The sequence below is a fragment of the Panthera uncia genome, chromosome C2 (genome assembly GCF_023721935.1).
Source record: "Panthera uncia isolate 11264 chromosome C2, Puncia_PCG_1.0, whole genome shotgun sequence".
Taxonomy (NCBI): domain Eukaryota; kingdom Metazoa; phylum Chordata; class Mammalia; order Carnivora; family Felidae; genus Panthera; species Panthera uncia.
Window position 1 is genome coordinate 66667222 of NC_064810.1, and position 13924 is coordinate 66681145.

Sequence of the window (13924 nt, forward strand, 5' to 3'; positions counted from 1 at the left end):
TGACCTGTCTATATTTTTGTGGCTTTGATCCAGGTTAAATGCAGCCTTTCACCTTTTTGGAGAAAAATCGGGCAAGTTATTTAAACTTTAATATTAACTCTTCTTTAGAGAGATGCCATATCTTACTTTAATTTTCATTACGAAAATGATTTCTCTACAGAAACCAAAATGGCTTCCAGTTCTGTATTTCTTGCTCATGTGTACTCATTTCTAGAGGGATAAGGAAAGCCAGCTCAGTATACTGCCCAGGGGCATCTTGGAGAGCTAACCTCCCCAAATATCATGGTGCTTCTGAGAGCCCTGGGAAGCAGCTAGATCACACTCTGCCATCTTCAGGCATGTTGACAGAGGCTTGTAGGAGAGCAGTCTTGGAAAAGGTCCTGGGAAGGTGATGAGAATGGTCTGGTCATGAGTTTCTGAGGACTCTGAAATCCCAGCACCATAAAGTTGCTTTGGGGCCAGCAGTCACCTCTTCTGCTGCATGGCTTAGAGTTCACAATTGGTCCTTTTCCTTTTGCCTTTACACTAAATTTCTCAATTACAAAAATCTACCAAATGCATATTCTTATTTATTAGTGTTGAAAGATAAGCATGTGCATCCAGGATGTATTTCATTTACACTTTGCAATGCCAGCTGTCTCATATTTAGGTATGGATGCTGGTATTTCATATATTCTCACGTTTCATAGTATTAATGGATGACATGAATGACAAGTCCTCACAGCCATCCCAACCTGCTAGTTGTCTCTAGAGGATTGTAACAGAAAGTAATATATGCAGCTGTATTGGAACTTGATTTAATAAAATACTAAGTAAAATGTAATGCACCAAATATAATTTCATGATCTGATGATGTCTGTTGATCTACTTTATTTTAGAATAATTTGACCTTAATGTTTTAGATACCAAGTTGATTTTAATCTACTTATTTTAAAAATAAGTATTTTTCTTCATAGAACAATATCATTTTTAACTTCTAAAGTAATATTTTAAAGTGTTACCTTGGAGATTTACTATAATAAAAGTTTCATTAAACCAAAACTCACGAGTGTTACCATGCAACAAGTATTCACATGATCATTTTTCATTTTCTGTCATTCTGCTATTCAGTAACTTTGAATACTTCTTTATGGGTTAAATATAAATTTCTTGCCAAGAATTTCAGACTTGTCCTTAACTAATCCCCATTCTCCAAGTACCCTCACACAATACCTTCCTGGCAGTCATACTCTACTAATAACTCTAATACCTCACATTCCTCAGAATTTGTCAGGCAAATCAGATTTAATGGGCACTATTACAAGATACTAAAGAATACAAAAAAAATTAAGACTGCTTTGTCCTCTTACTTTCAATTATTGTATTATTTTTTGCTTAATGTCTAGATTTCCCCCCCATGTTTATCATGTCTCTGTAGGGAAAGTGGGAAGAAACCATTTTCCACTTTATATTTCCTAAAAGCCTTGTCTGACTAAAGTTAATATGTTAGCCTATGGTCAGATACTTTTAATCAACAAAAGTAATAGTATGGGGACTTAATTCCAAAAATGTGTTGAAAGCAGGCAAGGAGTGAATAAAGTCGTAGTGGTGGTGATGGTGGTATAATACATTGTCATTCATCATTAGTCCCTTATAAATACTGAGAATACAAAAATGAATAAAAACATACTTGACAGAGTTCATAATTTACTGGAAACATGGCCTGTGAAACCATTACAATACCAATCGGTAAAAGATATATTCTGAACTTTATAACAGAAGCTATAGGAAGAACAAGAAAACCTAACTCAGCTGTCAGCTGTGATTGGAGTCAGGCAGGCAGTGATGGTCCACAAAGTGGTGATTTCTGAACCACATTTGAAGCACAGGTAGGAGTTAGTAGGTCAGACACATAGTGGAAGAGAATATAGCCTCACCTCATTCAGACATTTAGCTTGCTTGATATCACGAGGGCACATAAAGTAGTGAGAGGTTCTTCAGTAAAATGACATAATGTTTTGGTTTATTTTTAGTTTTTATCTTGATAAAAACTTAAAATTCTTAGACTCTCAGAGCAAACCTAACCATGACTTACTTTTCCCAATTTATAGACTCGATTCCATGGAACCATTTCACACCCCATCACATAGGCTATCACTTAAAGTGTGTGAGTAGCATCTATCATACATCTCCAATCTACCACTATCCCAGGCTTATGCTCTTATTCATCTATCTGATCTGCCAAATCAGAAACACTGGAGTTATTCCAAACTCCCTTGCTCTCCTCACTTAATAGTCATCCTATCTTGTGAACCTTACTTCTAAATATTTCTCAAGTACACTGATTCTCTAAAATACTCACTGGGAGGAACAGAATGGGAATCTGTTCAGGAACAGACATAAGAGATTAATAACAGATTAAAAGTCAGAAGCCCTAGGTTCTAGACTTGTTTTTCCAGTTGTCTTGCTTTACAAATTTAGATTATAGGTCTGAAATCTTGTAAGACAATGTTAAAAAGAAATACAAAACTATGCCAAAATTAAGGGGAAACCATCTTTTTAAATAACTTTTTTTTTTCCAGCTTGGCTCTACTACTTGATTTCTAAAGGGTTTAGTAGTTACTCATCCACAGTTTAATTGTTTTGTCATTTCCTAATGCTGCTGATGCAATGATGTTTTCTGTAGGGTGACAAGCTGCTGAGATTACAACATCTGTATGACCTTGTAATTTCTGTACAATCTCTTTAGTCTGAAGATTCCAGATGTAAACCAGATTATCTTCTGAACCAGATACAATCCACTTTCCACCAGTAACTGAAAAGTTGGCAAATATGCAGTATTTCTCATTCTTATGGCCAGTGTACGTTTTCAGGCATCTGCCTCTGCTGTAATCCCACAGTTTAAGAGTATTGTCCAAGGTTGCAATTAGAATATATTTACCATTTGGAGAAAATGTTACAAAAGAGACAGGAGGGTTATCATCATCAATAAGTGTTTTTAAACACTGACCTGATGCAGTATCCCAAATTCTACAGATACCATCATAGCTACCTGATACTATCAAGGACCCGCTACAATTAAAATGAACAGCAGAAACCGGATCAGAATGAGCAGACAAAGTCTTGAGGCACTTTCCTGTTTTCACCTCCCATATCTTCACACTCTCATCAAAAGATCCTGAAATGATGAGATTAGATGGTGGGTTGAAATTACAGCAAAAAACGTAATTACTGTGCCCCTTTAGCGTTTTCAGACATTTTCCAGATCTCACATCCCAAATCTTTAGCGTTTTATCATCTGAAGCAGAAACAAGCCACCTGGAATCTGATGACCAGGCAACATCTGATATTTCCAGACTGTGACCATAAAGTGTTTTCTCATACTTTCCATCATAGGTTCCCCAAATTATAATTACTTTATCAGCAGAAGAACTTGCTAGCCATTCTCCATTAGGGCTAAATTTAACTGATGATACTGCTTCCGTATGTCCCACGAGAGTAAATTTAAGAGCATAGTTTGGTTTTTCAGACATTTGCTTCCTCCCATTGGCTGAGGGAACGCTCGACTCTGCTTCACCATCTCCTGCCTCCTTTGTCGCCATGGTTCTGAAGCTCCAAGTAGGTTGGGTAAGCGTCCGGCCCTGAACGAGGCAGCCCAATATTCCGACTTTCTGCCCAGCAAAATGAAGATAAAAATATGAGATTCAAAAATAAACCAGCTTTTAATGATTTTAATTTCTGGAAGGTCTTTAAACTACTATATACAATGATACACCAGCACGGCTTGGACCACGTCCCCTTTTCCTTGCTTCCTTTGTAAACAAATACTTGAGAAATACTATTAAAAGAGTGCTATGCGTCGTCAGCAAGGAAGGTATTAGTGTTGGGTATTTTGCGAACGTATAAAGAAAGCCGTGCAAAGCAACGAGGGGCGTGGGTGATCTACACACTTTTTCACAGCCCCTCCCTCAATTCCACAATGTTTGAGAACACTGAGCAAGCCTACCAGGCAGACAGACTTTCGGTATTTAAATAATCATGAATGAATCAACGGCTTAAACAAGAGATTTCAGAAAGTAAAAAGAAAACCTGTGTAGGCACCACTACTTGCGACCCTGACGGTTGGCTATACAGTCCGCGGATAAACACTGCTGTGCACCGCCGCCTCAATCACACCCAGCTGGCAGGTCAGCAGAGCGCATGTGCACACCAATCTCCAGCCGCGGTGACCAATAGGAGAGGTCTGCCTGCACTTGCGCAAAAGGAGACGCCGGCGTTTCCTTCCGGTCTTCTTCGCCGCGGTTGCCCCTCGCATACCTTTGACTACCTTTGGCGAGTGAGGAGGTGAGCGGGGCTTTTCCCAGACCTGACTGGCTAGCGTGGGTAGCAGCGAATATTACAAACAACATTCATTTCATTTTGGAAACCGTGTCACGAGGAAGGACTGAATTTTCCGATTCCCTTAGCGGAAAAGTTAAGCCCCCATTTGGCACGTAGCCAACGTCGACCCCCTCCGTCCCCCCCCCCCCCCCGACGCCGGTGAGTGGCCAAGTTTCTGCTTTTCGGGTGGCGTCGGTTCTGCTCCTCTCTACTCGTGTGGTATAGAGCCTAGTGGCGTGTACGTAAAGCTGAAAATAGGCAAGGGGAGCTTAGCCGAATTTATGTCCAGATTATAAAGCTTTTGGTTTAAAAGTTTTGCCGAAACGTTTGGGGAAGGATAGAGTATATGTTGTGGGCCTCTAAAGGCCAGTACTTAGCATGACATTGTAGTGCGGGGGGGAACGAGCAGACGTTTGTTTTAGCACTTCCTAATGCCTTAAACTTTATAAGAAAACAGGTGAGCTCTGTACAGGTGCTTGAGACCGAAAATGACAGATTCGTAGAACGTGGTTAAGAAATGTATAAGGTTAACTCGTAATTGGCTTTAGAGGGTCAAAAGTTTAATGGCCTTGAAAGTGTGAGAGTGTTATGTAAACGATATATGCGTTTCAGATGTTAAGTTACTATCTTTAAACAAGAATAGGTGTACTGGGATACGTGGCTGGCACAATCAGTAGGGCATGCGACTCTTGATCTCTGGTTCCTGAGTTCAGGCCCCATGTTGGGTGTATACTTACAAAAAAAAAAAAGAGAGAAAAAGGTTTACCAAAAGATTGGAGCCTGTTGAGTTTCTACTTACCTGTAATCTCTTAGTAAAGAGTGCTCAAGAGAGGCACTGTTTTCTTTACAAGGTTTTCCCTCTGGCAAAGCTGAAGTCTAGAGGCAAGTTATCTTTTTTTTTTTTTTTTTTTTTTAAAGCAAACTCTACGCCCATCGTTAGGCTTGAACCTTGAATTGGAGACAGGGGAGGTCAAGAGTGGCTTGCTCTACCAACTTAAGCAGGCGCCCCGAGGCGCAAGTATCTCTTAATGATGTTTTTGTCAGTCAACAGTTATGCATTTGCAAACAGGCTTCTATCTTGTATTAGGGATCATTGAAAGTCTAGCCTTTAAATAAGGCACAATGACGTAATTAGATCACGTATAATAATCGAACATAGTAAAAACCTCATTACTTTAAGACCCTACGACTTAGTTTGGAATTTGGACAGGAATTAACAAAAACTTTAGTCTTAGCTTGCGCAGGTTAATTGTATAAGGATAACAAGGTGCTGGGAATAGGACCATCTTTTAAGTGAATTGGAACATCTATTTATTACATTAAATTAGGATTCTTCCTAGCTATTTATTAATGTGGACCTTCCTTTTCATAACATCTTAAAAAGAGAACTTGTGTTCCCTTTTTATATAATATCTTAAAGTTCAGTTGCGATTAAACTCTTCCTCCTCCCTTTCCTTTCCTATCAGCCTGGATTAGTGTGATTTTTACTGGAAGCTTAGAAACACTCAAGTTCTGCATCTGTTGAGACTTTTCATTTTTATTGACTCATCAAAAAATTTAAAAGCGCTATAGAGAACAAACTGTAGGCTTTGTTCCAAAGAATTGAAATTCTTATTTTTCCAATAACTGTTCTATGCACTAGGAGAGTAAAGAAAGTGAAAATTAGACAAGTAAATCTATGACATGAGGGCTAGGATGGGTTGTTGGTGCTGGAGTAGATTTTTTTTTTTTTTAATGTTTATTTATTTTTGAGACAGAGACAGAGCGTGAACGGGGGAGGGTCAGAGAGAAAGGGAGACACAGAATCCGAAACAGGCTCCAGGCTCTGAGCTGTCAGCACAGAGCCCGACGTGGGGTTTGAACTGAGGGACGGTGAGATCATGACCTGAGCCAAAGTCGGTTAAAAGTCGGACGCTTAACTGACTGAGCCACCCAGGCGCCCGGTGCTGGAGTAGATTTTAATAACCCACTAGAAATAACAATGAGGGGGATGGGGGGAACTTGGCTGGCTCACTGAGTAGAGCATGCCACTCTTGATCTCAGGGCGGTGAGTTCAAGCCCTAGGTTAGGGGTAGAGTTTAATTTTTTTTTTTTTTTTAATGTTTATTGATTTTTGAGACAGAGACAGAGCATGAACAGGGTAGGGGCAGAGAGAGGGAGACACAGAATCTGAAACAGGCTACAGGCTCCGAGCTGTCAGCACAGGGCCCGACGTGGGGCTCGAACTCACAGACCGCGAGATCATGACCTGAGCCGAAGTGGGATGCTTAACCAACTGAGCCACCTAGGCGCCCCTAGGGGTAGAGTTTAAAAAAAGAAATTTAAAAGAATGTGTTGGTAGGAATATCCAGAAATAATTTTTAATATTTTCTCAGAATTTGAAGAAATTTCCACAATTAAAATCATTTCTTGATGCCTGGAATTTTTTGTTTACAAATAACATCAGGAACTTGTGTAAAGAAAATTAAAGCTAGGACTGTAACTAGTTAAACCTTTTTATTAGTCATGTTCTAATATCAACATGTAGTCCTGATATTGTAGTCCTTATGAATTAGGCCTAAGAATTTCATAGTTTGGGAGGAGGGGAGAATCAGAGTGTGGAGTTTGTAGGAGTAGAGAATACTGATACAGGTAAATCCAAAGGAGCAGAAACTGTAATTAGAGCTTTGTATTTGCTGCTCTCAAGCAAAGTTCCTCACACAGTCTGTTTTTCATAATTTCTATTTTTGCTGCCCTTAATCTTCTTCAGGTAATTTGGAATTTTCCCTCTCTGTAGAAATCAATTCGATTTCTTTAGATTTCCATAAAAGTTTTAGAACTCAAGGTCTCAATGGTTTAAAGGTTTATTTCCCTTGCCCCTCAGTAAAGTTTGCAGATATTCTAAATAGAAATGCCACAAATAGGTCATTTTTTAATTAAAATACTGTTTTTTGAGTTCTGTGTCAGGACTGGGAGTGATTCCTATATTAAGGAATGTCTTGACTGACTCCCTTCACGCCAGCTCCAGTTAACCAAATCCAGTCCTCAAAAATCAAGAACTCTGTACACTTTCTAAGACCACTAGCAATTTAAATATATACAAATAGTTGGGCTAAATATGGAGTGGCCTAAAATTTATCTAAACAGAGACCTTTTTTAAAGTGAAAGGGGGCACCAAAATCCTCAACTGGTGTTAATCTAAAAACTGGGTCTATCCCTAAACCACAATCACTGTTGACATCTGGAGGATTCTTCTCATAATCACAACTTAATCTTGGAATATTCTACACTCTTTACATGGTAGTTTACACACCAGCCTGCCCACATCTCTCTCAAACCTTATGCTGTCCTTTCCCCACCACTCTGGTCTTCTGGGTTTCTACGTTCTCCTCACCCATCACTCTAAATAATGCTGGGCCCAAGTGGTTTAGAGAAGGCAATGATCCATATTGCGGTTTTTCACTGGCTTCTTCAGGTTAAATGGGTATAAAGGAATTTAGAGAGTAATTTTATTCTCTGCATAAACATTCAAGATGACAGAAATGACCATATATTGATTGTAGAATGAGAAAAACACTTGTTCAAATTGGCAAATGAAATAGGGGCAATGATCTACCCTAGCTTTAATAAATTTGTAAACTAAGTCATTTTGTACTGTAGATGACAGTGTAGTCTGCAGGAACTAGTTATATTTTAAGATTCTGTTTTCAGAAAAAATACCTGGCCAGTACAATCTGAGCAATACGTACAATAGTAAAAATGAAAAAAAAAATCTCTATTTTGACCATCAGCTTCCACGTAAGTTGGATGTAACTGGAAAAAAGTTTGTTTTTTTTTTCTTAACCTTAGACTGTATCAGAAGAGACTGATAAGCTATTTTTGGTATATACAAACAGGGTTGAGATAGATATAGATAGATAGGTAGGTAGATAGATAGATATAGATATATATATATATAAAGTTATCCTGTAAAATACACCCACAACTTTTCTCAGAAGGCATAGGTCTGCTTTTATATAATGAACTGCTGTGACAATGTCTACTTTTGTAAACTTCATGTCAAATTATGTCCTCCTGAAAGGTAACCACATATAAAACACATGTTGAGACACTAAGAGTTAATTCCTAGTTTCACACAGCAGCATAAAATTCCTTTGAGTTTTCTTTTGTAACCGTACTCTTTACTAATATCACATAGATCCATATTCCTTCAGTCATTTAGTATTTATTGAATAGTCTACTATGTGCAAGGCACTCACCCATGGCCTGACAGACCACATTCAAGTACAAAGAATCATCAGATCCATTCCAAATCAAAGTGTAAGAACACTTTGAAAAACAACATAGAGTGGTCATAATGATGAAGTAAGAACATACTCAACAACATACATTAAAAGGTGATCTAACTTTAGATACTCCTCGGGATGATACTCCTTTAGGAAGTCAGCTGTGTTAAATTCATGTCCATGGATGGCACTGCTTTCTAAGGCAGACTTCTTCATTCCAAAGCCTTTCCTTCTCTGTGTCAATCAATACCTTCTACAATTGAGTTTGTTCAATGGAAACATGTTTCTAAGTTTACCCATTATGCTATTAAACTCAAAATCAATCACTTGCATATATATTTTAACTTCTGTTGTTTTGTCAGGTCATATACAGAATTTTAGCACCACAGAAGGGAAAAGAAGTTTGGGCTGAGAGGGTCTACATTACCAAAATACGCAACCTAAAAGCAACTTCATACCTGATTTAGTTCTTTTAAGGCTGCTGATGACAGAGTCAGAAAGAATGGTCCAACAAAAAGCTGGTCCAGCTGTGGCTGTTAAGTCCAGTTCTGAGAGTTCCTGGTACAGAACACCTCTACCATGCCTGCTACTTTCTTCCAGACACAACCTGTAGGGCTCTGTCCCACCACTGGACAGTGTCTATCAGTTGTGACCTTGGGGCAAAGTAAATTCTCCTAAGTCTTGATTCTCTCACCTCTGTCCTAGTGACAGTTATCCACCTCAAAGAGCAATTGTAGGATGAAAGAGAAAAAACAGAAGCCCTTACACAGGCACCTGGCACACAGCAGAGGCTCAAAGACTAGTTGCCTTTTTGACTTATGGGAAAACAGACTGGGACTTCTTTTTCTACCCTTAATCTTTTCTTCTTGCCCCAAACTTCCAAATGCATTTTATACCTAGTAGGAATTTGGTAGTTTTAAATTAGCATACAATATTTGCTTTACTTTATCACACATTCTTGTGATGTCCTGGTACCCACTATTATTACCTATCCTTTTCTGATAATAAAGCCATGTTATTCAAATACTCTCCATATTTGAGCAGACTTACTGCACTGGTGCCACATCTGGCCTTCAATTACTTTAACTTAAATACAGAACTTTTTTTTAAGTAATCTCTACTCCTAGTGTGGGGCTTGAACTCATGACTCTGAGATCAAGAATCACATGCTCTACAAACTGAGCCAGCCAAGCACCCCATAAGGAAACAAATATTTCATTCTTTTTAATTTTTAAAATATTTTTAAGTAAGGTAACTTTAACTTTTTTTCTTTTCTTTTCAAGTAGGCTCCTTGCCCAGTGTGGGGCTTGAATTCATGACCCTGAGATCAAGAGTCAAATGCTCTATGAGCCAGCCAGGTATCCTGATAACTTTAACTTTTGATGATAGAGAAAGGTAGCCAAAATATTTCCCAACTAGGCAGATATGTATTTACTCTGCTCACCTAACAACAGAAGAAAAGTGACTGTTAACTTCAGATGGCAAAAAATTCAGATTTGAGACTTCATATATAGGTATGCCTATCTCTGCAAATGAGCAAATTTTGGAATGTAGGAGGTAGAAAATAGGATATAAATATGAAAAGCAAACAATGCCCCTTTCTAAAAGTGAATCCTTTTCCTTAAGTGAGAAACATCCTTAGACATCAAGATTTCCAGTATATATAAAAAGCCCAAAGCCCTAAAATATCAATAAGCAATGACTTGCCTATTGATACAGAAATGTCCACAAAACTAATCAGCAAGAAAGAAAAAATTTTCAACCTGAGGAAAACCCTTTCATAATGCAACCACAAGCTAGGGGATTTTAAGTAACTGAAATGTTTAGCACTAGAGAAGTAAATTCAAGGTTGCCTGTGAGTGGCCATGTACAACAGGATTTAGTTGACAAAGTCTGGTGTATAAAATATACTACATTTTTTTTCTCAGGCAAATCAGCAACAATTTTGAATAATAATTAAGATTTATTATGGGGTAATTGTCATTGTTTATATTTGTGACAATATGAAAAACGACCCAGAGCCCATTTAGCTTTATCTGGCAGATGGAATCCTAGGGCAATAGTTTTCAAAACAGCACAACTGACAAAGGTTAAGAGTCCTACTTAGTGACAAGAACATGAATTAAAGTATTCCATAGAAAACTCTCTCCATCTATTTTTCATACCTATCATCTTAAAACCTTTCCTGGTTTTTCTCAATCTAATCTGGTCCTTCAAATACAAGGTACCTTTATATTCCAAATGCTTTCAATGCTTTTTTCCCCCACCTTTCATTTCAAAGAATATACTTTGAAAGTTTGGAGGAAGAAAAAAAAAGGAAGGGGAGAATAACCAAGCCACTTCTCCCCTGATCAGTATATAATATTGCAGAAGAGTTTTCCTATGTTGAAATTAACATGCTTTTATAATGAGTAACATCTTAATGATAGTAACATTTCAATAAATTCAAAGTAATAGAATCTGCCAGGCAGAGAACTAAAATTAGTTCTTAGTTACCTCCTAAAGTCTCATTTCTATAACCAGAAAGGCTGCCACTTTACCAATTCCAACAGTTATGCTGGGATTTACCTTTTAGTTAATTCCAATTTTATATTAACCATTTTACTGCAAAAAAAATTTAGCTCGTATCTCATGGCTCATGAACTTCTAGGACGGGAGCAATATAAATTCCTATTTTAGACAGAAAATAGACCACAGTAGTTAAATGGACTTTAATTCATTCACTGAAGACACCTGCAATGGCAAAAACTCCCAATGGATGCTGTTCTTACTAATCTGGGGAAACAATTTTGTGTGCTTTATCTTTTTTCCATCCAATATCAAAATGAGAATTTTTAAATTATCCAACAGAAGGTATATGATTTAAAACATCCTAGAGAAATGACATGTTACCAGTGATGTACAGTTTAAAAAACTCAGCCACAAAAAAAGTCAAAGCTAAAAACAAGATTTTTACTATGAATCAGTGCTTCTATTACCCTTCTGAAAGAAGTTATATTTTAATGTGATGTAAAGGCAAAATTGAAAGTTTTTCTTTAAATTAACCACCTAATTTGTCCCTAAAATTACAAAGAATCAAAGTCTTTTACAGGTCAAGTGCAGTAAACTAAAATGTCCTTTCAGCACAAAGCAGCACTAGAAAAAGTAAGTTATAGATGGGAATTGACTAGTTTTGCAGTGGCTGTTCCATCAGTAACAGACATCAGACGGTATCCATCCAGAGCACAGACACAACTACAGACTAGATGTGAAGAATGCGTCACACGCTTGGCTGATAAATGTCCTTTTGTCTTTGTATCTTTCTACTTTGAAGTGGATTTTTTAAAGTTTAAATCAGGTCACATAAGTTGGCTGCTTAAATAACAACATGATGAGGTATGAAAGCTCTGAATATCCCTAATGTTCAGCAGGATTTACCAGAGATGTAGAATAGCCTGTCAGGGGAACTTCCAGATAGTTACATTTTGGGGTTATAATGAATTCTAGAAGAGGATAAGATTAAAGAGGTTTAAAAGGGTAGTCTCTGAAACGGAAGTGAGAGACTTTTCCTTCAGAATTCATTTTGAACAGCGTAACAAAAAAATCTTCTCCTGATAGTGTGTCCAAACATTGAGTCAAGATGGCCATCTAGCACCAAGAAGTCGTATTGAACTCAGTTGCAGTTCTCTTGGCAATTAAGCTTATTTTTTCATTCCAGTCCAAGCACAAATGTGGATCACTGAAGACAGTACTGGAAGCGCCAGTTGCAGGTACATTGCAGTTATCATTAAATGAGCCAGAAGGTAGAAAAACTTTTTATTTTATGGGGGGACTTGACTGGGCAGTACTAGTAGGAGATGAAATGAATAGGGAACAATGAGGTTATTAAAAAAAAAAAATCACTGCCCTTATTTGTGTTGAACAAGTCATGTTGAGAAGGTGGTTATTTAAGATAAGGATGCTACATTAAAGGTATCATATAATGCAGCATGAATACGTTAGAATCAAGCTGCACCTAAGAAAAAAATTTCCCTAGGTTACCTTTAAAAAAAAATTATGTGTTATCTGCCAGTCACAGAGAGGAAAAGCACCTAAGGTGAACTTCCAATTTAATGAGGACCTTCATCAGGACCACAAAGCCTGAAACATTTGTTTTAATGCAGAAACACAGCCTCTAGTCACACTGGTTGAGTTTGGGAAAACTGGAGGGATTTTTTTTTGTTTTTTATTTTATTGAATGATAGGATATTGTTTCGATTACTAAGGATTCTAGATCTTCATACCAGCATTAGAATTGAACCACTTCCAAATCCTAAGACACTTAAGTCCAAAGAGAAGCGATAGCCATACAAATTAATATGTGGCCCTCTCCTTTCTGCTCTAAGGGAATCTTCAAACCAGTATCACATTTAAGAGTCAAAGTGTTAAATTCTTCAGCATTCCTGACAACTAGAAAGCACATTCACTGAAGGCTGAAGGTGAGGGAGCGGATGGTTTAATATCTGTGAAGAATGGCGCCAATAGAGGAAAGAAAACCATCCAGTCTCAGTAAGGATTAATGCAAATTTGGCTAGAAAAGCCACCAGGTAATCCAAGGGTTCACTGTGGAAGAACTCATGAAAAGTACTCTGAAGTGTACACAACAGGTCTAAACATCTCCCTTGTTGCAAGTAGTTGTGTGAAATTCAAGATAAAGATTTAGTCTCATCTTTTAATATCAGTGTTTTTCCCCACTTTAAAGGGAATGAGGAGGAGTCCTCTTTTTCCCCCACAAAGAAAGGGAGCCACATTAATATGTGTATGTTCCCAGACTCTTATAATATTTAAGTGCAGATCTCCAAAGCCTAGGGATTTTCCATAAGAGAGTGGGCCGTTCTGGTTACCCTTTTTATTAGAAGGGTATTCCACCACAGAGAGCCAGAGGTTTTCCAGATGTGTGTAAGAGAGCAGGTGCGCAAGGCAAGCAAATGAGCGCAAACAGTATTATGGAAAACATTTGAGAAGTTAGCTCCATGAGGACTGTGGGCTCCACAAGAGGACTTGACTGGGTAGCCTGGTCTGACACAGGAACATGAAAGCAGAGTATTGCTTCAAAGCTGGAAACCTTCCATAGGAGCCTCACACTGCTGGAAGATGTACTGCTGCTGGCTAAGGTCAACCTGGGGTGCAATGCTGCTGTCCTCATCCTCGGTCCCGAAGTAATGCTCAATAAGATCAAAGGCCTTCTGGTAGATCTCCTGGTTTTCATGACTCTGTAAGAACTCAATTTTATCCAGACCTAGAATGAAGAAAGAAAAATCTCTTTGTGTGTATGTATACAT

General features: G+C 38.0%; 2 protein-coding genes and 1 long non-coding RNA gene across 8 annotated transcripts in view; 1 reads left to right on the top strand and 2 right to left on the bottom strand.

The window, feature by feature from the left end:
* Nucleotides 1-853: 853 nt before the first annotated feature.
* WDR5B (WD repeat domain 5B) lies at nt 854-4463 on the bottom strand. Its single transcript, XM_049628278.1, has 2 exons — nt 4069-4463; nt 854-3650 (listed from the first exon to the last, which is right to left on the bottom strand). The coding sequence occupies exon 2, from the start codon at nt 3579-3581 to the stop codon at nt 2592-2594; it is 990 nt and encodes a 329-aa protein (XP_049484235.1). The 5' UTR covers nt 3582-3650; nt 4069-4463; the 3' UTR covers nt 854-2591.
* LOC125921009 (uncharacterized) lies at nt 4234-12466 on the top strand. Of its 3 annotated transcripts, none has more exons than XR_007457277.1 (3): nt 4249-4323; nt 9911-9982; nt 12322-12466. It is a non-coding gene; the product is annotated as an uncharacterized LOC125921009 (long non-coding RNA). The 3 variants fall into 3 exon arrangements; XR_007457278.1 differs by having other exon boundaries at nt 4252-4323; nt 9908-9982; XR_007457276.1 differs by lacking the exon at nt 9911-9982 and having other exon boundaries at nt 4234-4323.
* Nucleotides 11321-13924, bottom strand: part of KPNA1 (karyopherin subunit alpha 1) — a 69144-nt gene continuing 66540 nt past the window's right edge. For all 4 annotated transcript variants that reach the window (XM_049628269.1, XM_049628268.1, XM_049628270.1 and 1 more), the window contains one exon: nt 11321-13881. In XM_049628269.1, coding sequence (XP_049484226.1) covers nt 13694-13881 — 188 coding nt within the window. In that variant the 3' untranslated portion in view covers nt 11321-13693. The remainder of the gene's footprint in view (nt 13882-13924) is intronic.